Raw genomic sequence first — 26,012 nt, 5'->3', positions numbered from 1 at the left:
AAAAAAAAAATCTTACCCTCCACCCAAAAGCTGTTTAAAGGAGCAAAGAGGACTTCCAGATATTACAAAACTTATATCCACTGGAATAAAAAAGTTAACAGAGCCGTCATGCCACAAATTAAACATAATTGAAATGAAATTAGTAAACTGGGATATGGATTAGAGCAAAGTGTACACAATATAGCACTGAGAGATAATGAGCTAGAAACAAAAGATACGTGAAGTAATACAAGAAGGCAACACACGGAGAAGACACTCCAGCAGGAAAGAAAATAGAAAGCGTTTTTCTTTTCTTTTCTTTTCTTTTTTTGAATAAAGAGAATGTGGTGTGAATTTGTTAAGACTTAAAAACATGGTTCCTCAAAGCAAAGCAGTATAGGCAGTCGGGGGCAGAATAAATAATATAAACCCACACCCGTGTGAACCGCAGTGAATGTGCCGGCTGTGCGTAAAAGCAGTCGGGGCAACGGGGTCTCCGGCAGAGGGAAGTCGGGTCGCCCACAGAATTACGATCAGCGGCAACAGCGGCTCAGGAGGAAAACGGATCATCCTCTTTAAAAGGGAAGGGAAACCTCAGATATTGTAGCTAAACCGTGACCGCGGTGACGACGGCGAGACAGAAACAGGAGGTGGTCTGTCACCGCGGAGAGTCGCCGGCAGGCCCGGCAGCGAGAGTGCGCCCAGGGAGGAGGAGAGGCCCCTGTCAGCACGCGCTGGGGAGGGACTGAACACGGAAGTCAAGCCCAAGGGCTTCTGTAAAGCGACAAGTGTTGCCGCGACTTCCTGGAGGGCGTAAGCCAGACGGAGAGGAAATGCTAGACTGCGGGAGCCCAGGAGAGGGACGCAGGGAAGACGGCGAGAAGGGAGTGGCCGAGGACATGGGATCGACCCCCCCCCCCAAAAAAAACGCTACAGAGAAACCGCGGCCACACAGACGCGGCGTGGCGCGTAGAGGAAACGCAGCGCCGTTTCTGGAAGCTCCAATGTTTACCAGACCTCGTGGTAATGGGGTAATAGTGAGAAATTCACTGTGGCTATAGAACTTGACCGAGCGGCAGGCCCACAAGCCTCCAGGGCGCACCCCCGATGGGTCGCAAACGAGCCATCTCTCCGGAGCAGGGCCGCCGCTCCCCTCTTTCGGCCGAGGGCCACGGCCCCACGGCGCCCGGCCCGGCCCGCAAACCGCGCCTGCAGGCTGGACCGCGCGCAGCCGCGCCTTGCTCCCCTCTGGGTGCCGCAGTGGCTGCCGCCGGCGGCAGGCTGCTTCAGGCGTTTTCCCTTTTCATTGACTTTACTGGGGCAACGTTGGTTAATAAAGTTCGACAGGTTTCAGGTGTACAGTTCTGTGATCCATCGCCTGCCTATTGCATTCTGTGTTCACCCCCCGAGCCAGTCTCCTGCCGTCGCCCCTGGTCCCCCTTTCCCCTCTCCTGCCTTCCCCCTTCCTCTGGCCGTCACCACACTGCTCTCCGTGTCCACGCATCTTTCTTTTCTTTCCTCTTTGCTTAATCCCCTCGCCCAGCCCGCCACCCCCTCCTCCGTCGGCTCTCTGGCTGTTCTGCGTATCTATGAGGCTGTTTCTCTTTTGTTTCTTAGTTCACGTTGTTCCTCAGATTCCACAGGGGAGCGGAATCACACGCTGCTTGTCTTTTCCTTACGGGCTGATTTCACGGGGCGTAACTATCCCCAGGCCCATCCCGCATGGGGGCAAAGGGTAAGACTCCCTTTTTTACGGCTGAGCGCTACTCCGCGGCGAGAATGCGCCATAGCCTTTCTAGCCCCGCGTCTCCCCACGGGCACTGGCGCTGCTTCCCAACGCTGGCCGCTGAAGGAGACGCGGCAGCGGCCACCGGGGCGCTTCGGATTCTCTGTTTGGCCGCCATCGGATAGGTAACAGCTGAGCTACAACGTAAGGTTTCTTTCGCTTCCATTTTGAAGATGATAATCCATTTTTCTTCTAAGCCTCTAATGTTGCTGATTGTAATTCTGCCTACGGGCCAACTTTGGTTCTCAGAACAATGACCCGAAGTTTAGTAAAAAAATAAAGCCCCCTCCCCCCACCGCCGCCGGAAGTCTCCGAGCATCCTTATTTGCTTCAAGATGCGCACAGGTTGTGCCAGCCTGTCCCCGGTTTCTGCATGGCGGAGTTGTGCGCCAGGACGGACACGAGGAAGCCGGGCACCCGACCCGCCGGTCGGCTCCTGAATAACAAAGAGGGATTTGGCAAACCTCGACCGGGATTGTGCTCCGTTGTTCCCAGGGGAGAACTGCAGCCTTTGTCGGTCGCAGCGCGATAATCTATTTATAATGTGGCTAATTTCATGCATTCGTGTTTTGCTCTTGGAATCAGCGACGGCGACAATGCCCTTGGGTGGCCAGTTGGAACGCAGGCAGTAATTTGGGTGCCTGTGTCACCACGTCCAGGAGCTGAGCCATGGCTGCAGCCGCCGGGCCATAAATAACACCCGCTGGAAAAAGTGTTTGCTCTGCGGAGCTCGCATCTGCAAGTTCAGCGTTACGTTGTTTCAACCGGTGTATTTCCCTTTCACCTCATAAAGTGGGTCTGACCTCATGATGGAGTGTTTTGTGAGCTTTGTTTCTTCGTATAAAATTCAGGACTTGAAATTCAAGTGCATTGCTAAACGCAAGCACCATGGTGAGGGCTCACAGACAGTGTCGGTCTAGAATTCGTTCCGGGTTTCCAAAGAATCTAAGCTTAAAACAATGACCAAATTTGCTGTTTCTTCTTAACTACTGGTTACAGGTTGAATGTGGAGTCCTACCTTCCCTCTGGGACCTCCCAGTGTGACTTTGTTCTCAGCCAAGGGCTGCGCGGAAGTAACCGAGTTAAAGTGAGGCCATTAGGGTGGGTCCTCATGTACAATGATTGGTGTCTTTGCGACACTGGGAAATGGGGACCCCGAGGTTTGGGACAGGGAGACGCCCCGTGAGCTGAAGGCAGAGCCTGGCGCACGCTGTCCCTCACAGCCTCAGACGGAGCCGCCCGCACCCTAGTGGTGGCTCCCAGCCTCCAGACCGTGAGACACACCCATCTGTCACGTAGAAGCCAGGCTGGGGCGCTCCGTGGCAGCTGACACAGCAAACGAACGGACCACGGGGGTCGTGACTGGGGGCCGCGAGCCACGACGCCGGCACCGGCGCCCCGCCCCGTTCAGCAGCGCCTCTCACACGCGTTCCCGTCGTGCCAGCGGTCGCGCCCCATGGCCCGCGTTCCTGCCTTCGCCAACGCCCCCACCCTCTGCCTCCGAGTCCCGCGATGCGCCAGGCCACCCTGCCGCCCCGGATGGTCTTTAAGGACAGCGAGTAGCTCACGAGAGCATCGCGCGAGAGCCGGCGCCGCTAATGACACCGCAAACACTGTATCCACAGCCTGTTTGACCTCGTATTGCAAATTATCCTAAAATAAAACAAACAGACCGTGCAGATAATTTCTTGTGCTGTCAAAAATCTGACGCGACGCATTTTATCTTAAATAAAGCTGGATTCCATTACTTTCCCGAAGTGGCTCTGCTTGGCCTCGCGCGCCTGTTTGTGAAGGCTCGCAGGTCGGTGTTGTTAGTATTGTTTGGGAAAACAGCTCCTATTCGACCGACGTGGCGTTTCTTTTCAGGTTCTACCTGCCTCAACCACCTCCACGTTCCTTTCCTTTCTAGAAGGTTCTCCAATATTCACCTCCACGAAGCCAGGCTTTCTCTTACTTTCCATGTCTTTCACATCTTCACGGGCAGTGGACATGCAGACGCCGGGGGCATCTGGACAGTTTGCTCAAAGCTGTGCTTGCAAGTTGTCACAAGGACGCAGGGATGGCGGCCGCGTGCTGACCAGGCGCCATGCCAGCAGCTCGATGAAGATTCCTCGCACGCAAGAGTCAGCTCCTCTCCTGCGCCCTCAGAGCACCCGCTGAGCTGAGCAGGCTCGGAGCACCCCGCAGTGCAAGAGGCCCTGGGCATCTCTCCCCTCAGCGTGGAGAAAAATGACCCGATTTACTTCAACGATTCCCGTAATTTGGGTCAAACGCCCTTTTCCCACTTGTGACTACAATGAACGCCTGGCCCCAGGGAGTGCGAGGCCCCTCTGTTCTACACGGGCGACGAGGGCTTTTATGTGCCAAGAAAATCGCTCCCACGTGCACGCTCCCTTCGGGAGCCGGGGGGCACCAGGCCCAGCGCGGTGGCCAAGAGCCACGCGGCGGCGGGGCCTTCTGTGCAAACGAGGGCCGCCCACCCCGTCCGTGTGTGCACTGCGGGGACCGGGCAGAGAGGGCGCGCTTGTCCCGAGCTGTCGTCTCTTTGGCGGGGGTTGTGGGGGGCGCGTGCAGAGACGGCGTGAACCCCAGCCTCATGGCGGGAAAGGCCGCGGCGCGCCAGCCCCGGGGGCTCTGACTTGGAAGCAGCCTCGAGCTGAGGGTGCTCCAGGGGGATGGGTCCTGACGCCTCGGATGCACGCCCTCTGGGGGCAAGTCGGTCCGAGAGTTCCAGAACTCTCTCAAGATCAAAGTGGGGAGCGGCAGCACCGGGGGCGGGGTGGGGCCCCATCCAGGACCCTGTCCCTGCAGCCCAGCGGCTTTGGGGACAGGGGACGCCGCCAGGCAGGAAGGGCAGGAGGGGAAGGAGCTACGGAGAGACGGCAGGGAGGTTGGGGCAGCGGCAGAAACCCTTGATTCACTTCTGTGCCAGTAACATGCCAAGTTACACGGCTGTTTTAAAATCCAGCACCACGTAAACCCCTGAATATCAGCATCACGGGAAGCCAGTCACGCCATTGGAGGTTGAAAGCGCCCTTTCGTCCTTCCGGGCACACGCGCTAGGTCTTCATAAGCCCGTCCTGCGCGCGCCCTGGGTCCGGGGGCCGCTCTGAGCCGCCGCCAGGGGTTGGGGTGCGGCTGTGCTGCCTATGCAGACCCAGGAAGGCCCCTCGTCCAGGCAGAGCCCCGATGGGCCCAGCTCAGGGGCAGAATCCCCGAGACCTTCAGGACCACTCCCTCCAACGTCACGGGGCTCAGTCCCCTCATGGACGGTTCTGCGCGCGTTCAACCGCAAAGCAACGCTGCGCCCCTCTGGGATCTCGAACGCTGGGGAGGAGGCATGTACTGACTATATTAAGGAAGGCAAACAGAAACACAAGAAAGGGGGTGATTCCCTGTCAGAGGCAGCGACCGCTACGGGAATGACATGCCACGAGCCGCCGCGGCCTGAGGGAACCCGGGCGAGGACGGTGACCGACCCATGAGGGGAAGCTAACTAACCGACTGACTGACTAACTTCTACTCATTCTTTCCTTCTTCCCTTTGTTTATGCAGTGAGGCAAGCCGCCAAGGATACGACAATGAATAAGACATGTCCCCTACCCCCCAGGACCGTGAGTCTAGCAAGGAATACAGGAGCCCGAGCACAAACGCGTGCACACACGCAGGCACACACACAGGCACACCGCGATCTGCCCAAGAGACCCCCGGTAGGGCGCCCAGGAGAATAATGAGCCCCCAAATCCCTTGTTTAGAGACAAGAATCAGAACCTGTCGGAACCCACTGTGCTGGAAGCGGAGGGGACCCGCTGCCACCTCCGCACGTTCCCCCGGGCGGCCGACACACAGCACGTTTTCTTGGTGGGGGCGCCTCCCATCCCAGCCTGTCCGTCCCCGTGGATGATGCTCTAAGACGGGGGGTCACACGCGCCGCATCATGACACGCTGTCAGCTACGGAACTGTTCTCAGCGCAGGGCCCCGGCAGGACACAGCTGTGGGCGATGCTGCCCAACTCAGGCGCAGAATCGTTCCGTGTGGGCTCGGGCCCGCGATTACACGGCAGGGGCTGTGGCTTTTCCTCCCCCACCCCACCCCCGTGCCCGGAGCCCTGAACGGAGCTGTGCACTGGGCAGGGCTCCGGACTTTCCCCAGAGCCGGCCTAAAGACGGGACTGGGGGCGAAGCCCATCCTTTCGGGCAAGATGTGCGTTTATTTATTTCTGTTGTCCCTTTAGACACACATCAGTGGTCACCAGGGGCCAAGGCACAGTGGGTGACATTGGTTTTTTAAGCGAGCTTGCCCGAAGGTTCTAGGCCGTTGGCGAGGGATGATGGCCGCGGGTCTGACATCGGAGACCCGTCCACGACTTGAGCGGCACAGCGAGGGGGCGCAACCTATACTCGTCCGGTGGAGCCGCGTGCCTTTGGTGTTTTACAGGTTCCCGGAGACGCACACAGGCCCCAGGAGCCTAGCAGCGGAGTGTCAGGCGCCAGGCTCCCTAACAATGCGAAACGCATCCCTGTCCAAACGCGGTTGTTGCCCAGAGCCTGGCTGGTCCGGAGCGGGTGACGTGGGATCCTCACAGGCTGCGGTCGATGACATTTACGCCCCAGGCACAGGCGGCCACCAGCAGGAAGGGCGGCTCCTCGGCTGTGTCTGTCATACCTTTCAGGCGCCCTCGCCTGCACCACGCCTGGCTGCAACGATCTGGCGCGATTAACGATGAGGCCACAGAGCGAAGGGCCGGAGCTGCTGATTCCCCTCCCGACTCTTCCCGGTGGGCAGTTCAGATGGGGGCCTGAATGGCGTCCGTCGCCAGGAGACCCGCGGTGTCCGCCTCACTGCAGCGCCCGCGGGCAGCCTGTCCAAGGCGGGCGCTGACGCGGGAGCCTGCCGCCCCCTCGCCCGCGGCGTGGGGCGCCCCGACTCTCCTGCTCACTTGGCGAAGCTGGGTCTACGGTGGTGGGTGGGGTGAAGGCCGGCCGGGGAGGCGGTTGTGTGTGGGTTCACAAAGATGACGCACTCAGAGGCCACTCTGCGTGTTCCATCCGGAACCTGCGTGGCGGGGCCACCCTGGCCTCCACCCGCCCCCCCACGTACCGGGGGGCCCGTCCTCAGATCACTGGGGCCCCCCCCACTTCCGGCTGCCTCTGCCCCCGCGGGACGTGCTTGAAAGGCCCGCCCTGGTCCCCTCCCCGGGGGGCTCCGCTTCGGCGCCCGGTCGTCTGCTGCCCTTATCATCCCCACCTGACAAAACGTTTCGTTTCCTTTGGTGCCTTCCCAGCAGAAAGCAAGACCTGTGGGAGCAAGGGCTGCGCCGGTTTTGCTCACTGTTGGTAAGAAAGCGCTTGGTGCATATTCTGGGCTTGACCCACAGTTGTCGAGTGAGCGAACGGGCGCTGGGGGGTGGGGTGGGGACTGAAGTGAATGAAATGGGCCAACGGTTTATTTTTTCTCTGCGTTATTTTCGGTAACATGTTCCCAACCCAATTTTTTGTTTTATTTTTTCGGCCGCTGCTTTTATCCCCCTCCCCGCCGCCTGGTCATGACCAGCGGCGTTCTCCACAGAGCAGGGGGGCGCGCGCGTGCCCCCGGCCACCCCGTCTCCGCCGTCCCGGGAGAGCGCCCACCGGGCCGTCCGCTGGGACCCAGCAGGTGCGGTCACGAGAGCGGGTCCCGTTCCCGGGTCTGGGAGTCCCTCTGGGAGTCCCTCTGGAAGCCACGGCACCGGGGACCTCCAGGAGGACAGGGGTGGCATCTGTGTATCTCTTTCTCCACATACAGCTGGCGCTGCCTGCCACCTCATGGCGCCTCCTTCCCAGCAAAGAGCGCAGACCCGGGCCGGGGCCCCCTCCTTCCCGTTTGCCCTCGACTCAGCACGGGGCCGGTCTGTTCCTTGAACCCGGGGCCCAGCCCAGCTCAGGCTTCTGGGATCCGAGCCAGCCCAGCGGGGCCTGCAGCCGGCCAGGGGCCTGGCTGCTGGGATCCCCGTCCCGGGATCCGGCCGGGGCGGCCGTTTCTGTTTAGAGGGTGGGAGCGCCGGGGCGGGGGGCAGCACGCGCTTCATCGCGGGCCCGCTCCCGGCATCAGGCGGGGCCCCCAGGCAGCTGCTCCCCCGGCCGCGGGCGCCCCCCTCCCGGCTCCTACCGGGCTTTTCATTATCTCAGATGCTCTTCCCGGAGAGAGGCTGCCGTGCAAAATGACAGCACGCCCTCCTCTGATGTCACCTCATGGCCCCGATGCCACCATCATCGCCGCCGTAATCATCATCCACGCGGCCCGTCACAATCAGCAGAGCCATGCGGGTCCTTGCTGTGCCCCTCCCCCGCCCCTCCTCCTTCCTCATCTTCTTCCTCCTCCTCCTCCTGCTCCTCTTTCTCTTCTTCTTCATTGTCTTCACCGCCATCACCGGCACATCTTTGTCCTCAGCTGCCATCGTGTTGCCATATCCACGGTTCAACCTTGAGCCTTCACGCCAGTAGCTAATAATAGCTACTAACCCCCTTCCCCTTTTTTTAACCAAAAACTTTTCTGAAAATTAACGACCCTCCTGGGGCATGTGTGGGGCTAAACTAACACCAGGGGAGAATGGGGCTCGGTGTCCCCTCTCTGGTCGGGTCTCTGCCGTTGTCGCCTCGGCTTCCCTGGCCTGTCCCCGCGAGGCCAGCGAGTGCCCAGGGGCTCCGTGGAGGGCACGGCCACTGGTGTTTCATTTTGCTGCTGGTCAGTGAACACGTGCCAGCTGAGGGGACTTTTTGGTTGGAGTCAAGAGCAGGGTTTGCCTCATCGGTAAATCACGGCCTATTCGCCAGGCTGGGCTCCTCCATTTCCGCCGGAAGTGGGCCGTGGGGTATGCGGTTTATTTACAACCGGTTTGAATCCGTTTGTGGTACCGGGCAGTTCTGCCAAGTCACTAGAAAAGGGTGCTCACACTCGCGTTGAGATGTAAAAGGACAGAAAAAGCAGCTTTGGAGATTGGTAAGCATGCCCTTGGGGATCAATAAAAACAGAACCGAACCTAGACGTCCGTCGTGGGCTCACGGTCTTGGGGGTCCGCCCGCCACAGGGCAGCGCTGCTCCGCGGGGGCGTGGCTCCTGCTCTTGCTTCCTTCTCCCCTCGGCGCTCTCTCAGGACCGAAGTGGCTCGGGGCACCCACTGGACACGGCGAGTTTTGCCAGACGAGTCACAATCCAGCCACCCTGCAGGGTCGTCTGCATTGCTCTGCACATCCTACGTTCACACGCTGATGGCACCTGAGCTACGAGCGTGGGGCGCAGGGCGTGCGGGGCGCTAAGGAGACAGGACCCCTTGGCCTGCCCTTTCCCTTCGCTCAAGCCCCTCCCCACCCTCGGTCAAGAACAAAAAATCTCCGTTTACGTAAGAAGACAAGGCGATGGGATTGGACCCCAGGTCCGTGGAGAATGGACACTCATTTGTTGACTGATTACCTACTGATTTGTTTATCGTGAATCACATCGTCGCGCATTCAGACACCAGACAAGGCGGGTGGGTCAGGGCGGCCAAGCTGGGAGGAGTCTGCGCCCTCGTTCTAAGAAAACTAGTCCCGCCAGGCAAAGGGAAGACTCGGGATGCACGAGGGCCGCCTTCCGCACCGACGGTCACCGCGCGGCAGGGGGAGGAGACTTCACTCAGCCTCCCTGCGCGGCTGGACTGTCGAACGTGGTCCCGGCCACTAGCTCTACGTGGCTATTTCAATTCAGCTCAATTACAATGAAACACAATGGCAGACGGAGTTTCTCAGCCACACGGGCCACGCTGCCTGTGCTCCTCGCCACTGCCTTGGAGACACAGGTTCCGAGCATCCCTGTCACTGGGGCTGGCCCCATGGGCCTCTGTGGTGTCCAAAGAGGAACAAGAATCGGCAGACGGGATGTTTCAAAAAAGGAGACTTGGCCTCAGCCGGGTAGCTCAGTGGGCAAGAACGTTGTCCTGATACGCCAGGGTCACGGGTTCAGTTCCTGGTCAGGGCACATGCAAGAGTCAAACAATGATGCCCCAATAAGCGGACCAGCAAATGGATGTTTCCTCCTCTCTCTCTCTCTCATATCAGTACTTTAAAAAGTAGACATAAATCCGTGTATTGAAGGACTTTGCACCAACCGGGACAGTCCGGCCTCCGGAGAGGGGTCTCCAAGGAAAGAACTCCACGTCAGCCAAATTAGGTGACGATGCGAAGGCCAGGCCTTCCCCAGGGAAGCTGTCTGTGGGGGACCACACATGGCTGCCCACGTCCCTCAGTCTCAAGGTTCCCTGATTCTGTGACCACAGACTGTGTTAAAACCGTCACCCGTGCAAGCACACAGTCGTGCCGAGACACGTAGGCACAAGGAGCGTTCGAAGACCCCTGCTGAATACGCCTTCAGTTACTAAACCGTAACGTGATCTGAAGGAACGCTGGGGTTGCGTGGGGCCCGAGGAAGGGTGCGCCAGGGCGCCTCGTAATCACGCTGCCCAAGGTTAGAGGTGAGGGGAGAGTCTGAAAGCAGCAAGAGAAAAAGAGTTATCTACAAACGAGTCCTCATGAGACTATAAGCTGATTTCTCAAGAGCAACCTTGCGGGCAAGAAGGGGCTGGAAAGATGTGTTCAAAGTCATGAAAGGCAAGGACCTGCATCCAAGATCCCTCTGCCCAGCAAAGCTACCGTGTAGGATGGAAGGGCAGATAAAGTGCTTCCCAGACGAGGCAAAGTTAAAGGAGTCCATCATCACCAAGTCCTTATATGAAATGTTAAAGGGACTTATTAAGAAAAAGAAGATCAAACACTATGAACAGTAAAACGGCAACAAACTCACAACTCTCAGCAACTGAATCTTCAAAAACGAACGAAGCAAACAGCTAGAACAGGAACAGAATCACAGAAATGGAGGTCACACGGAGGGTTAGCAGCAGGAAAGGGGAAGGGGTAAGAACGGGGGAAAAGGTACGGGAAATAAGCATACACGGTAGGTACAAAACAGACGGGGGGGTTAAGAATAGTGTAGGAAATGGAGAAGCTAAAGAACTTACATGTATGACCCCTGGACATGAACTAAGGGCGGGGGAGAATGGGGGGTGCAGGGCGGAGGGGGAGAAAGGGGAGAAAAAAACGGGACAACTGTAATAGCATCATCAATAAAAGAGACTTAAAAAAGAAGAAATGCTGGGAAGAATCAGAGTTCTTTCATGGTCTTCTCGACAGCACAGGACCACGACCTGTGCCCCACCCAGCCCAGCTGTCGAAGAAAGTAAAACAAGCCTCAGACAAAAACAACCGGCACAGCCCGGGACCAGCACCCTCGGGGGAGGGGGGGGCAGCGAGGAGACAGGTCTGGGCGAACGGACTCACGCGGGCAGTTCTACACCCAGATTCTGTTTCCCGTTGATCCACGGCTTTGTGAGACGCGACTGATCTGTCACAGTTTAACGAGTCTCCGGCTCGTGAGGGGAGAAAGCGCCCGTCTGCCTGGTGCCCAAACGTTTCGGAGTCCGCAGGGCAGTGCGCACGGGGCGATCATGCGCTGTAGCCACGACGATCACATTCGTGCGATTTTTAAAAATTAGGATTCCGACCTGCCTTCATGTGCAAGTCCTTTTTGTGGAAATACAGACGTTATCGATTCGGCAAGGCTCACTGAGACTCAGCTTTAAGAGCAAAGCTGCCTCTCTCGTGCAGCTGAATGCTATTCAAACGTCCGCAGTCCGAGGAGGATGGAGAAGAGTCACCTGTCGGAAGACGTCCTTGGATAAGTCACACGCTCATAAGCAAGGCAGGGGAGGTCTCAGCAACAACAGACCTGGGGGAAGGACCGCTTCTCGCTGGAGTATCTTGCATTAACTGGAGCAGAAGCTCGCTGGGGGCTCCGGGGACCCAGGCGTGTGTGGGAGTCCAAGGAAAGCACACCTGGCCAAGGTCACCTGCCCTTCGAGGGACGGGGCTGGAACCCAGGCGAAGCAGAGCCTCCCTGTGGCTAGGACCTGAAATACCCACAGCAAGTCCACTGCCAGCTCCTTCTAAGGCCGTTCTAACCAGTGACAGATCCCTGGACCCACGGTGGGACCCTCTGGGGGTAAGAGACGCAGCACTGACTGAGCCGGATGAGAGCGCGTGGCCCCTCCGCCGGCCCGAACACGCAGCCGGGGCCAGAAGCAGACGCTGCTCGGAGCCCCCGACCTCAGGTCGGCCTGCAGCTGCTCCCCATCATCAGCTCAGGGAGCAGATGCGACTGCTGGAAAATCACTGACCCGAGCCTGACCTTCCCTCCCCGCCGCTGCCACGTTCCAGCGGAGGACAGCTGCCCGGGCGGCCGTGCGTGCCTGGGAAGCGCGATGCCGTTGGCGATCCTCCCCCTCGGCGCCCACTCCCCGCCCAGAATGTGCGAGGCTGTGCCCGCGGGCCATCTCTGCCGGTGGTGGCCCCTGGGACCCGCCCACGCAGAGCAGGGAGAAGGACACAGAGTGGCTGGATGGAGAAACGGCCTGGGGGCACAAGATGGGCGCCGTCCTGACTTCCCCAGCGATGAGTCTCAGGACGTTGGAGGAGGCACCTTGGGCTGCGCCATCTTGGAAAGGGCCAGCCCGGCTCGGAGTCCACGGCGCTGTCCGGCTAAAGGGGGGGGACGCTGGGGATCGAGAAATAAAGCCCAGTGTGATCTCCCTGGAGGAGTGTCACCTTCATGTTGGGTCCTTGGGCACAGGAGTTTGTCATGACTGGAGCCATGCTAGGCAACGTGACCCCAGCAGAGCGAGAGGCAAAGGCCGCCTTCAGAGGAAGGACAGATCTTTGACAAGACAAAGGCGGCAGCAGCGGAAACCGAGAGAAGGAAGCAGGGTCCCATGTCACTGGGGCAAATCCTTCGATTTGGGTCGATTCAGGACTGAAGCAGCCAGGCAATGCACCGGTCAGACGGGCTGGGGAAAGCAGACGCCGAAGATTTATTGGCTCAGGCCGCCTGGGGACACAGAACCGGCTGCAGCGTGTGAGCTGTGCCCGCTGACGCTGCCGAGCGAATGGAGGTGCATGGATGATAAACAAGGAAACGGCAAGGATCGCCTTGCGAGGGGTCCGAGTCGAATCCTCAAGCTCGCGGCGCCCTTCCGCGGTGGGACGACAGGCTCGCGTCAGCGCGAACGTACAGGACCCCTTCCCATTTTCCCCTTTCCGATCTCAGGCATCCCTTTATTCTCTCATTGGTCCCACAGCGTTGGCTGGTCACCTGATCGTTCGTTATCTGCCAGGTGCAAAGAGAGGTGGGGGTTGGGGCGACCGGCGCGTTGGGTGGACTGTGAGTTCCAGCGATGCCTGGTGTGTCTGGACAAGTTCAATTTCTGAACAGGAGAGATAGCCAGGCGCACAAGGTCATGAGGGGGCGTGAGGGGGAGCCAGGGGGAGGGACGGCACGTGCCACCCCTGGGATGCATTTATTAACTGTGGCTGAAGGATGCACGATGGGCGGCCGCCTGGACAACAGGCTCCCTGTCCGGCAAAACACGTGCCGAGGACAGTGACCGGGAACTGAGACGGACGAGCCGTCCAGGGCTGGAGCGCAGTGTCTGCTCTGGCATCTTCCCACAGGGTCTGGTCCTCGCGCTTGTCCTGCATGCTGACCTCACCGCTTTATTGAAGGTGGGGGCTGTGCGGGATGGAGAGACAACTTGGGGGCCCTCCAGAGACCTTCTCCCACGGTCTGATAGGACGACTGTGCCTCATGGCCTCTGTGACCGTGAGAGAGACCCGCAAAGCGAGCCTCTAGCAGGACCAGAAAGGTGAGTGAGCTGAGGCTGGTAGGTCGGAAACAGCCACCTGAGAAAGGGCTCGCGTCCCAAGGCACAACGTTCAACAGGGCGTTTTCCGGCCTCCTGGAGTTGCCCTCCCTCCCGGGACCCACTTAGTTCTCTCTCTGAGTAGATACCATGCAGGAGGGACCCCCAACACGCCAACCCGGCCTCCAGCCCCTGCCTGCCCCCCAGCCTTCCCCACGCGGCTGCCCCAGTGGGACGACAAGTCCTTAAATCTCCTCCTGCCCCACCTCGGAGTCTCTGCTCGGGAGAGACCGCCCATCGGGAATGTCCTGCCCTCTCTACCTCCTCCCCGCCGCCCCCCAGCCGAAACCGCAGCCACGCCCTGAGTCCCCGGCGGCCCGTCCCCGCCCTCCTGCAGGACCCCAGCCGGAAGTCCCTCCTTTGGAATCACTGCCCTGCCACCCCGCGGAGACGCGCCACGCCGCCTCGCCTTCGCCCTTCTGGGTTGCTCCTCGCCATCTCGTCGAACTCTCCGGAGGCGCCGCTGGCCCCCGGGGCCCCTGCTGGACTTCGGCGTCACCCTCAAGAGCTCCGCGGCCACGCCTCCTGCAGCCGGACCCGCTGTCACGCAGTTCAGCAAAACGGCAAATGCCGTCGTTGGCCCCAATTTTTGAGGGAAAAATAAGGATGCGCATTGTACATGGGTAGCACTGACTCTGTGTCTCTAGAAATGTTTTGAGTTCTTTTATTCATGCTTATGTGTTAAAAGTGTGACTCTAGAAAGCAGCGACGATATCCGTATGCAAAATAACACCCTGGAATATGACAGCCGGTTTCATATATAAATAAAAAATTGAACTAAAAAGTTAAAACGGAAGATTTTTTCCCCCTGAAATTTTGGGCCAAAAACGTGGGTGTGCCTTAGATACCAGAGCGCAGTATACATGGCAAAATACGGTACGTTTTTAAAGCAAACGCACACTAAGTGCGTACACAGGGGAGGCGATCCTGTTTCAAAGAAGCCTAAGGTTTCCTTGCTATTTGGACTTAAAAAAATACTCTCTTTGCTAAAGCCACTCTCAAAAGTCTGCCTGCTGTTTCTTGCCATTTCCACGATGTTCTAGAAAAGGCCACACTCTGGAGACAGAAAACAGACCAGGGGCTGCCAGGGGCCGGGGCTGGGAGGAGGCCTGAGCAGACGTAAGAGGTGATTTCCTGGGGCGGTCTGTGGTGGCCCTTACGCAAGTCTGTGCAGGCCTCACAACGCGGGGAATGCCACGCCAGAAAAAGAGCTATCAACAGGGAAAAGAGGGAGGAGAATTCCATTTTTCATCCCACCACCTATAACGTGCTTCCCTGCGGAAGTCAAGGGGCACACAAGCCGGGCGGGAGGACCATGACGACTGTCCAGCCGCGCGGCACGTCCGCGCGCCGCCAGGCTGAGTAAGGCCCGTGCCGGCCGCAGAGCACCCTCTGTGTCTGTGACGCCCGGAGCCGCCTCAGCGCGAAAGGCTCTAAAAGATAGGCTAGCAGAACTCGCTTCTCACATGCTCGGCGTCACAAGAGCGCGTCTGATTTCAGGGGCGCAGCTCGGAGGCGCCGAAGCAGCTCATGGCAGTGGCGAAGCGCTTCCCGGACACGGCGGGCGGACGATCCATCCCGAGCCGCGCAGGGAGGGATGGTGTCGTCACAGAGGGAGCAGAGGCCCGAGGCAAGGACCCCGGTGATGCAGGCGCATCACAAAACATATTAATATTTTTCAGTTATTTCAGGGATCACACTTACAGGCTTTTTCCTCCTCCCACGAGGGTTTTGAAACCTTCTCGCGTCTGTCAAATACACCTCAGTATGAAAGAACACGGCTGTTCTCATTAGATGAGTTTGCTTTTGGGCAATTTTCCCCTCTTACAACAGCTAAGTTAGTAGAGTGTGTACTGTTTTCAAATAGAAAATAAAGAAGTGCTATTTCCCCCAATGTCTAGCTTCGCTTCAAGACAACTCTTCAGAAACCGCGCACTGGGAAATGGTAGGAAGATCTTCTCTGTATAAAAGAAACAAAATACGAAACACTGGCTCTTCAGGGCCAGGAACGGTCTTTTGAGAAGAAATGAGAGGACGTAAAAAAAAAGCACATTTTGGAAACCAGAACGTTGGTACCACCTATGTAAAAACATCATAGTGTTCATTATTTTCTACATTTCAGACATGACGTTTATAGACCTGTAAGCAAAATGTGCTTGGGTGTCCTCTCTCTCAAATCAAGCTGATCGTTTTTTACACCTTTTAAAGGGTACTTTTAAAAAAGGATTTGTTTATTTTTAGAGAGGGGGAAGGGAGGGAGAAAGAGAGGGAGAGAAGAACCGATGCGAGAAACATTGATGGGTTGCAGGTACCCCAACCAGGGAGCGAACCCGCAACCCAGGCACGTGACCTGACTGGGAATCGAACTGGCGACCTTTTGTTTTGCTCTGCAGGATGACGCCCAACCCACTGAGCCACCATGGTCAGGGCAAAGGGTATTTTTGAGACCATCCATAAAACATAAAGTTGACCTAGTTCAAAGCAGCTAATGTGTGGATGTCCACGGGTGTTAGCCAAGTTTCGGATTTATCATATTTGAAGAGTTTCACTGGGAAAAAGGTATGCTAAGTAGCACGATTCAGCATGTCTAGAATAAACATGGAATCGTGATTAGCGACTTCCCAAACGAGATCTCGTCCCCTTCCCCTTGGAGACATTTCCCTTCTCTTTTTTACAGAGCAACACGCGTCGCTGGCCTTCCTCCCGCCTGGCTGGCCTCCCTGTTCTCCCTCGTAGGAGGCTGAGCCTCTGCAACCTTTGTAACACACTGATGTCCTCATGACTCAGCCTCCTGCCTCCTCCTCCGCTTCCGGGAGGCCCGCATGCTCCGTGGGCACAGGGGGCCCCTCCTCACCCCGGCATTGTTTCCTCCCCCACGACGATCGCTTTTGAGATCGCGCTGCCCCGAACATCACCAATGGCAGCCATACCCCCTTCCCAGATCCTCGCTCAGAGGCTCCTGTTAGAAAGAGCCCCCGAGACTCAGCGTCCCCATGCCAGGCCGTGAGCAGCTCACGAGGCCTCCGCCCGCCTCTGAGCCCCAAATGTGATGGATGATCCGTCCCTCCTCTCCGGCCACGCAGGGTCCCGCACGCTCCTGCCCGCTGGGCCGCCTCCAGCCGCGGCCGAGGGCTCACCCCCGCATGAGCTCTCCCCTCCCCCTGCCGTGGGGGCCAAGCCCTTGAGGGGAGAGGACGGTCCTGGGTCCCCAAGGCCGTCTGCCACCTTTGGATTCCTCAGCTGGAACTGTCACCGGCTACACTGAAATCTTATTGCACGTGAAACATTTATTCGATTACATGAGAGGTGGTTCGTAATTGGATGGTGACTTCATACGGAAGTGTTTTTTATGATCGTCTTTTTAATGAGCAGCTGAGTTAGTTTATATAAACAAGGTACCCGAGCTGCCTTTGAAATACGGGAATAAGACTGTGATAAGCAGGGATCCAAGGGGGAAATTCTAGTTTTTTTTACAATTCGATAGAAATCACCTGTTGTATTGCCCATGTGGAAGTTCTCTACACCCTCATGAGACTATAAAAAGCCTCAAAAAATCCTGCAGTAAAAAAAATTTAATTTTGTTTGACTAGTTTGCAAATTTAGGGAAATACACTACTTTCTTTCTTTCTTTTTTTGAGGGGGGAGGATACCCAGGGATACTTATTCTGACGCTAAAAGCAGATTTGAATGTCCCGGGTTATCCCGAATCCCAGACCAAGACGCTTCCCCGGAGGCCCAGCCCCTTTTTCTGGAAACACCCCCATTTTAGCTTATCCAGTTAGGAAGTTTGTCCTAACTGAGTTTTCCTGCAGAATCTCCTGGTTTTTCCCTCCAGAAGAACAGACCTCATGCGTGGACGGTCATTTGCACGGTAACTGCTCAGGACTCGAAAACTATGCAGAGCTCCTTCCAGGTTCAGGTTGAAGTATCTCCTGCTACAGATTTTTCACAGAGCACACGCTTTCCGCACTTTAAGCATCTTGTAGCTGGCTACATACATCCACTCCAAATTTCTTACATTTTCCCCTGAGGCGAGAAAAACTGAACAGAGTCCTACTCTAAAGGCCGTTTAGTGAAAAGGTTCCTATTTTCAGCCAGTTGTTCTATGGGGTGAAAACGCATTGTTAGCAAAATATCCTTCTGCCAACCAGTTCTCAGTTGTATTGCGACCCTAGGGGACTCCTAAAGAAACGTCGAGAAAGACAGAGAGGCCTGGAGGAGAAGTCTACCGATCCTGGCACCGCAGGCTCGCAGTTAGAATCTTCTAGACTCGGGAAGAGATGTGTAGCTTGGTCTGCGAGGTTTCTTGGAGCCGCTTGCTCCGTGCCGCGGGGTGGTGACTCATCCCGCTGGCTGGGTGCCCCCGTGGTGAAAAGACTCTCTACCGAGATGACCCAGAATCTGTCCTTCTCTGCTTGCCTCACTCAGGCGGTGGCTGTTCGCTGAGCGATCGAGAGCAAAGCCATCGCCCCAGCTCGGCTGCAGCCCCACAAGCATCTGCTGAGCGACGTCACATGGCTGGTGGTTTCCGAGGGCGATGAAGGGGCTGGGGCGGCACGTGCAGAATCCCAAGGCACATGGCACCTGGGGGTGTCCGACCCGCGGCCCCGGGTAGCTACGAATGTGGGCCAACACAACATCGTACATTTACTTGAAACCTTTTTTGCTCATCAGTGTTCGTTAGTTTGTGTGTTGAACGTGTGGCCCCAGACAGCGCGGCTTCTTCCAGGGTAGCCCCGAGGCGCCAGGAGGCTGGACGCCCTTAGCCTCTCAGGTTCATTAACTCCCCGCAATGAGGCCGGGACGCCCAGCGGCCCCTGGGTGGAGGATGTGACAACTTCCATGCAAGGGATATTTAAAGGAACCAGAAAATGGAAAACTAAAGCTGCCGAAAAGGCCTCCATTGAGAAGAACGAAATGGAAATCTCCACGAAAGAGCCCAGGTGTCAAGTATTTTTAAAAGAAGTTCTAAAAGTTCTAGACGTGGGCTGGCATCCCTACGCCAACCAATCCCGCGGGTTCCCCAAGGGGATGTAGGTCAAGAAGCCGGCCCGCCCGGTGCCTGGGATGCCGCTCAGACCCGCCCCGAGGCTGCTCGGACCTGAACGGCGGGCAGGCTCCTGCCTGTGTCCCACATGCGGGCACTCTGAGTGGCGCGTCTCAGAGGAAGGACAAAGGCAGGGGAAGCTGACATTTTACTCGCCAGGAAATAAAGTTCCACAAAGCACATTTCCAAAGTCACGAACCTCTGACAAGCGGAACATCTGCTTCAGGGGTACAAATAAGTTTCACCGTCGGGTTCATTTAAAAAGCCAAAGTTAATTTTAAAATATGAGCATATTGAAAGACAAAAACAAGGAAGACAGACCCAGGTGCAGGCCGCTGCTAAGGCCCGCGATGAGACTTGTGGAAAATTTTGGAGACGCTTTATGGGAGACGCGTGTGTGAAGTGCTAAAAGCAGGGCTTTCTATAAGGAAAGTGACGGTTCACCTCTTCTCCAGAGGGCGATGATGACGAGGCAGAGTGAGCATCTTATTTTAGTTTAGGGAGAAACTGCCAGCTGCTTTTTTGGCCTTGGGATAAAATTTATGATGTGACTGAGGAAATGCCAAAAAAAAAATAATAATAATAAATAAAGCCCAAACAAAACCAGACACAAAAACCCCGCACAACATGTTCAGATAAATCCCTATAAAAATACAACTTCTTACCATCTCTCCAAGAAAATCCTATAAAAAGACCCTAAAAGGAGTGATATTTTTGTCTGTCACAGGAATTTTTATACCTTTCCTCCCTGCTAGGTGGCAGTGTGGCATAAAAAGAAATTATCCCCGGACCCGCGCATTCAGGATTCAATGATGTCGAAGAGTGAAGATTCGAGGCAAAATCCTTAATAACGTATCAGCAGAGAGGAACAATTCATTTCTAGACAGAAAGATGTAGTACTCACGGGTTCCACGTTATAGGAGAAAAGTGCATATTCTTTATCTGGAGATATTTCGTATCTGATGGCTCTTAACGATTCCTGAAAGAAAAAAAGAACAAAGGACTTTAAAGTATCACATGTAACATAACTCAAAGTCTCCTGGGGACACTCTGCTGGCTGCAGCCATTTTCAAAATTTGTTAACAAAATGAGCAGGCGGCCAATTTTTTTTAACTCCCTAACGTCCGTTAAAAATGTCTATAACCCTCCGCTTGCTGCATGAGATTCAGTTACTTGATGCTTTTCCCCCCCTCATTTTATTTGTATTTTTTTCAAATTTCAGCAAAACCACCCTGACTGTTATCTATTGAAATAAATCAATCAGAAATGAGCATAAAAACAAACAACCTTTGCCCACAAGACTCCCAATCGCTCTCTATCTGGAAACACACTTTCCTTTGCTCATTCTCAGGTTTTGGAGTTTAAAGTAAGCGAATCTGTTTCTAAAAGAGAACCCCATTCTACCTACTCTCTGGCAACCTGCTTCTTTACCATCACAGGCCCTGGCCCACACGGCAGGGTTCAGGGGCTGCCAGGTTCTCCACAGAGCACAGGCGATTTTACCTATGTCAGGCAAAAATGTTTCCCTTCCTCTTACTGCCCCCACCTGCTGGGCCACCGCCGCCACGCGGACCCACACTCCCCGTCGAAACAGCCCTCCGTTGTCGGTCTAGTGCGCGTAACTCAATAAATGCGCGTGCAGCCGCTAACGCACATACAGATGTGTAACCACAGCTGACAGTGACATCAGTCCCACGCCTCGTTGTAGTTTTCTTTCTCATGCAACAATAACTTGAAGGACTGTCTTTCAGGCAGCTGCGTTAGCTTGAATTAGTGATTTCAACCTTGTGTAATAGTCTGTAGTGTGGCTGTATCTGAATTTATGCACTTGGTCCATACAAAAGGGGAGCTACAGAAGATTCTTGTTATTCGTAGCAGTTGAGATCTACAAAGTCTCCAAAAATACTGAGTTAGTGAGTACTGTTCCTAAGGGAAATTCACGGCTAGGTTCCTGTGAGCCTCTGGTCATGATACTTTTGTCTACCAGTCGGTACGTAATCTTGTCTTAAGTGTTTCTGTCTAAAGACATCTCGTGGAATGCGTATTGCTGATTCATTAACAGGAACTCATGGGGGAACAGCACTATAACTTCTGCCTACATGAGGCTGACATAACCCATGTGTTTTCTCTGTCAGGCAGAGCACAGCCTTCTTACACTCTGGAGCACAAGACAACACTGAGCATTATTCTGGGGGGCCATTCTAAACAGCAGACTTACCTACAAAAAACAAAGCTGTGAAAAACGCAGCACTCTGGAGACCACAGAAAGAAGACTCATTTATAGTGTGAGAGCTGAAATCAGAAGGCAGGGGGCCACTCAAATTTTTTGTCATTCCTCACATGTCTGAGAATGACTGTGAGAGTGCCATGAGTGTTCATGTGAGGCCACCAATAAATTCTAGCACATGGGCGAATTAGCAAATACAGAAGCTGTCAATCATGATGACTGACAGGGACATGCTTCCAGTCTACTGTTACTGTACACAGTATTGCAATCAAGATCCTCACCGATGTATCTTTACTGTGTGTGCATGTGCACACACTTAGTTTGTTAGAGGACAGATATCCGAGGGTGGGATTGCTGATGTACTGAGTGGCCAGTGAATTCTCCAAGATTTCAAAGTTCCTTATTTCATCTTTATTTTGTGTGGCTCAGTTGGTTGGGCATCATCCCCCAAAGCGAAAGGTTGCCAGTTTGATTCCTGGTCAGGGCACACACCTGGGTTGCAGGCCTGGTCCCTGGTTAGGGCGCGTGCAAGAGGCCACTGATTGATGTTTCTCTCACACATCAACGTTTCTCTCCTTCTCTTTCTCTCTATTCTCCCTTCTCCCTAAAATAAATAAACAAAATCTTTTTTTAAAAAGGTATTTTTGATGCATATAGAATTCTAGATTGACAGCTTTATTTTTCTCCTGGGATCTGAAAGATGTCGTTCCACCATCGTCTGGGTTGCAGTGTCTGATGAAGAGTCTGCTGTTATTCTTATGTTTGTTCTTCTGTAGATAATATGTCCCTTCCTTTTGGCTGCAACTGAAGTGTTGTATTTTTCACTGCTTTTCAAAATTTGACTGCAATATGCTTTGGTGTGGCTTTTCTTTTCTGTTATTATGGCTGGGGTTTGAGGTATTCTATCAAAGTTGGTGAAAATCCAGTCATTATTTCTTCAAATGTTTGTATTGTCTTTTCTTTCTTCTCTTTCTGGGGCTTTAACAAGAAGTATATTAATACACTTTATATTGTCCGCCAAGTCATTGAGGTTTGATTCAAATTTTTTTTTTAAAAAACCTGTTTTTTATTTTGAAGAGTTTGTATTGCTATTAATTACAGTTTTTTCTTCTGCAGTATCTAATCTGCTGTTAATCTTGAATTTAAAAATTTTATATTTTATTTTTCATCTCTAGAAACGTTACTTGGGTGCTTTACAATCTTCAATTTCTTTTTTCATTGTGCTCATGATTTTGTTTATGTCATTGAGCATTTGGGACATACAGTATATATATATTAGAAATTTTAATGTATTTTTTACTAATCCTATTACTTCAGTTACTTGTGGGTTTGCTTCTATTGACTGATTTTTATCCTCATTATGGGTCACATTTCCCTGCTTCTTGGTATATGTAGTGATTAAAATAAACAAACTAACACCAGATATTTTGAATTTTCTCTTGTTGACTCTTGAATGCTTTTTGTGTTTCTTCAGAGAATGTTGGACCTTTTATGACAGGTAGTAAATTACTTATGGATTAATTAGGTTCTTTAGAGGTTTGTTTTAAAGATATTTTACAGGCTTCTCTTCAATAGCCATGATTGTAGAGCTAATGGGAGTCTCTACTTAATGTCTCATGGCTCGAAGAAACTTAAAATGATTCCTGGTCATTCACGAGCCCTGGAAATTCTTCCTCGTCTAAGATCCTGTAAATGTTCTTTACTTGGAACTTTATTTTGTTCTGCCTTGTGGTGTTTCACTCTTTATTTATATAAAGATCAACAATTAACCAAAGTCTCAAAGGAACCCTATGCAATTTCTCAAGTTTGATCCAGGTAGCTTCCTCCTCTTGTGTACTCTGTCTGATAAATTGCAGCAGCCATATTTTTTCCTTAAAATCTAATGTCTCCTTAATTCAGGAAGATGAAGAAACTGCAGCTTTCCTCCCTGTGCTGAAGTTCAGCAACAACCTTCAAGCAGGAAGCTCAGTGGACAGCTGGCCTCATTAGTTTTCCGTTTTTCCAGGGGTCCCAAGTAGGAACTGCCTGTTTTCCAATGTGTGGTCACTGTTTCCTCCCTAATTTTGTCCTGCTTTATGGTTGTGCATGTGACGAGGATAATAATGATTATCTCATTATTATCATCCTCGTAGTACCATACCCTCTTGGCCAGGATCGAATGTCAAGAAGAGAAGGGTAATTTGTTCTGTCTTGTCTGTATGCCTTGTACCCAACTGTGACTGGCACAGAACAGGAGCTGCCTGAATGTTGGCAGAATAAATGAACGGCCACATCCTCAGCTGTTACACGAGTGGCAATGACGGTTCTGGTATAAAGACGACCAAGGGAAGCCAGCAAAGGCGGCAACTTTCTACACGGGGAACCACCACAGGTCACGTTCCTTGCTGGAGGGCCCGCTGCTACCAACAGCGCCGGAGGCGGCGGGAATTGCACGAGCCTCCTTGAGTCGCTGTCGCCGCCATTCCGAGGCCTAGTTCCACGAATTTCTGGTCACCCCAGCCTCCATGGCCCCAGGGTTGTGGAAATTATGGGCTGTCGGTCCACACTGTCACCAGGTGTAAATGATGGATGCAAAACCCCACCTAACATGTTTCTAAACATTTCCCCCTGAGACTATTTGAAGGGAAGATACATTCCCCAAGCCAAGCATAAATACATCCAAAACTGTAAACATGCTCCTGGTGAGAAACGTATCTAAAGGGTCGGTGTTTTATTTTCAGGTGCTAGATAAATGCGTACATGACTGAAATGCAGAGAAGGAAAAGCAGCCGTCAGTGGAAGAGAGAGACACAAAATGATAGAACGTCCTAAATTATCAAGCAAGAGAGGTAGAACGAAGAGTAGAAGTACACATATAGCCGAGGCTGTTTGGGGAGAACAGTGTTTGTGTAAAGAAGGAAAAGAACTAAATTACAGGATTAGTAATGATAATACAAAAGCCACGGGAAAGAGTAAGTTAGAAGAAGACACCGTGTGCAACTCGATGGGAAAACGCATCGCACCAAAAATGAAGGGACGCCTGACTCTGCCCCTTCCTGGCCGGCGAGGAGGAAGGGCCGCCGGGGCTGGGCTATTGAGGACGGAGCCGCTGCCGGCCCGGGCCCGTAACGCACTAAAGGGCACCCCTCACTTGCACCCGGTGCCGGTGCCGCGCCCAGCGCTAGCTGAGACGGCCAGAGGAGAGTTGGAAGTGCAGTTGCTATAGAAGAGAACGGAGGATGATGGAAGTTTCCAGATGGTTCCCCGAGCCCAGTTCTCTGTCCCTGTGAGGACAGATAATTCCACACTCAGTTGCACTGGCACTGTGTGCGCGTGTGTGCGTGTGTGCGCGAGGTTGACCTGACTCAGTATTTCACGGCTCCAGCCTCTGTGGTGGGGCCACAGGCAGCACGGTGGCGTCCAGGAGCAACCCTGGGCTGCGCAGGGTGGGCGTCGCGGGTGGGAGCCACATCCTGGCGGCTGCAGCGCCCTTCGCGGCGTGGAACGCTGGCCGCAACCTGCCCGGGACGGAGGCTGCAGCTGGATCCCTTGTGCAAACCTAGACGGGCCTTCGCGTGGCCTGGGCCAACGCGGAGCGCAGCCCTTGAGACGCCCGGCTACCCGCCAGGCACCAGTGGCCGCGGGAAAAGCTGTTCAGCCTCCACAAACTCTCCTTGTCGGTCGGATCGGAGCACGCACAGCTTTCCCGAGAGGCTCGGGTCAACAAGGAGAGTGCGGGTCTCGCCGCCTGCACCCAGCTCCCGACGCCCCTTCCCCAGCTGCCAGCACAGCGCAGCGGCCTGCTCCTCACCGTGGCCTCGGTCCCCCCGCCGCCGCATCACCCCCCTCTTTCTGCGACACCCCCCACCCCCCTCTTTCTGGCCTCGGACGCCGCCGCTCTCCCGCTAACACGGCTCAGCACCCCAGACACGCAGCCCATTGCTTCGCTGTCACTGGCCTGCACGTGAAACGTAGCTGGAGGTCTCAGTTCTTCCACGGTGTGACTTCAACCCCTCCCCTGCCCCCTCCCCATCTCCCAGCCACCCCCTCCGCTCAGGGCGTCCTCGTCCATCCTCACCCTCGTCTGGGCCTGAAGCAGCCCCGGGCTCCTTCCTACCACCTTTCCCTTCCCCAACCCCCATCCTGGGCGGTCACAGTTGCCGTATTTTGCCGTGTATAACGTGCACTTGGCACGACTTTTTGAGGGAAAAATAAGGATGCGCATTATACACAGGTGGTGCCTGAGACACCTCGGGTCTCTTCTTGTGTTTTGTAGTCATTTGCCACATAAAATTTCTTGTACCATAATATGTTCAAAAACAAATGCTGAAATTCCTTTATAATACATAAAAACAAGTGTCTAAATACAAATAAACATACAACTGAATGAAAAAACTAAAGCGAAAGATTTTTTCCCTGAAAATCTGGGTCAAAAACATGGGCGCGCATTATCTACAGCAAAAGACGGTATTTTGCCGGCCCCACGCCCCCCTCCCCCCGCCCCCAGCTCAGGTTGCACAAGGTGCCGTCACTGCAGACTGTGTGTTGTTCAAACAGTGGCTTCCTTCAGATGGAGGCCGAAGGTGGGCCAAGAGTGAAGGCTGTGTTTCGTCGGCCCCTGTGCCCACCCACGGGGAAGATGGTCATGTAACGTCAGATGACAGAGCCTGGGCCGGGCGGGGGCCGGGGGAAGGGAAGAGCCGCAGGCTTGGGGCCCGAAAGAGGGAGCCGCTACTTGACCCCCTTCAGGTGTTTAAAAGACACAGGCAACCAAGGTTCTACTCATCCACTGAAGAGTAAAAAACAGACTGGCCCATGAAGTAAAAACCAGAAGAAAGATGGGTACAAATACTTCTGCTTTCTGTTGTTTTAATAAGAGACGTAGGACAAGAAAAGGAAGACGGAGAAGAACGTGACAAATAGTGACAATGTTCCTGCAAAAGGAATGCACTTTCCCCGTCATCCCTCTGGTCCGGGGCTGCGGGCCTGGGAATGAGAGGTGGGTCCGGCAAGAAGACCCTCGCACGGTCCCTCACCGCGGGGACGGGCCAGCTGCTGTCCGCGCCCCCAGCCGAGGTTGCTGTCTGCGAGGAATGAGGTCCTGCTGCTGCCGGACCTTCCTGGGCTTTGTTCTTCCCCGCAAGACAAGCCAGGGACGGGGATCGGAGCCTG

The 26,012-nt window shown here is 54.5% G+C and overlaps 1 protein-coding gene across 3 annotated transcripts in view; it reads right to left on the bottom strand.

Moving 5' to 3' along the window:
• The window catches only part of DPP6 (dipeptidyl peptidase like 6), a 484,609-nt gene that overhangs the window by 112,010 nt on the left and 346,587 nt on the right, over positions 1 to 26,012 (bottom strand). For all 3 annotated transcript variants that reach the window (XM_054574779.1, XM_054574777.1, XM_054574778.1), the window contains exon 5: positions 19,539 to 19,613. In XM_054574779.1, the coding sequence (XP_054430754.1) occupies positions 19,539 to 19,613 (75 nt within the window). The remainder of the gene's footprint in view (positions 1 to 19,538; positions 19,614 to 26,012) is intronic.

This window comes from Pteronotus mesoamericanus, unplaced genomic scaffold, assembly GCF_021234165.1.
Source record: "Pteronotus mesoamericanus isolate MK-2021 breed Mesoamerican mustached bat unplaced genomic scaffold, CSHL_Meso_final contig_265, whole genome shotgun sequence".
NCBI classification, from domain to species: domain Eukaryota; kingdom Metazoa; phylum Chordata; class Mammalia; order Chiroptera; family Mormoopidae; genus Pteronotus; species Pteronotus mesoamericanus.
The sequence above is the reverse complement of the archived record's forward strand: the minus strand, read 5'-3'. Positions and strand labels throughout refer to the sequence as shown.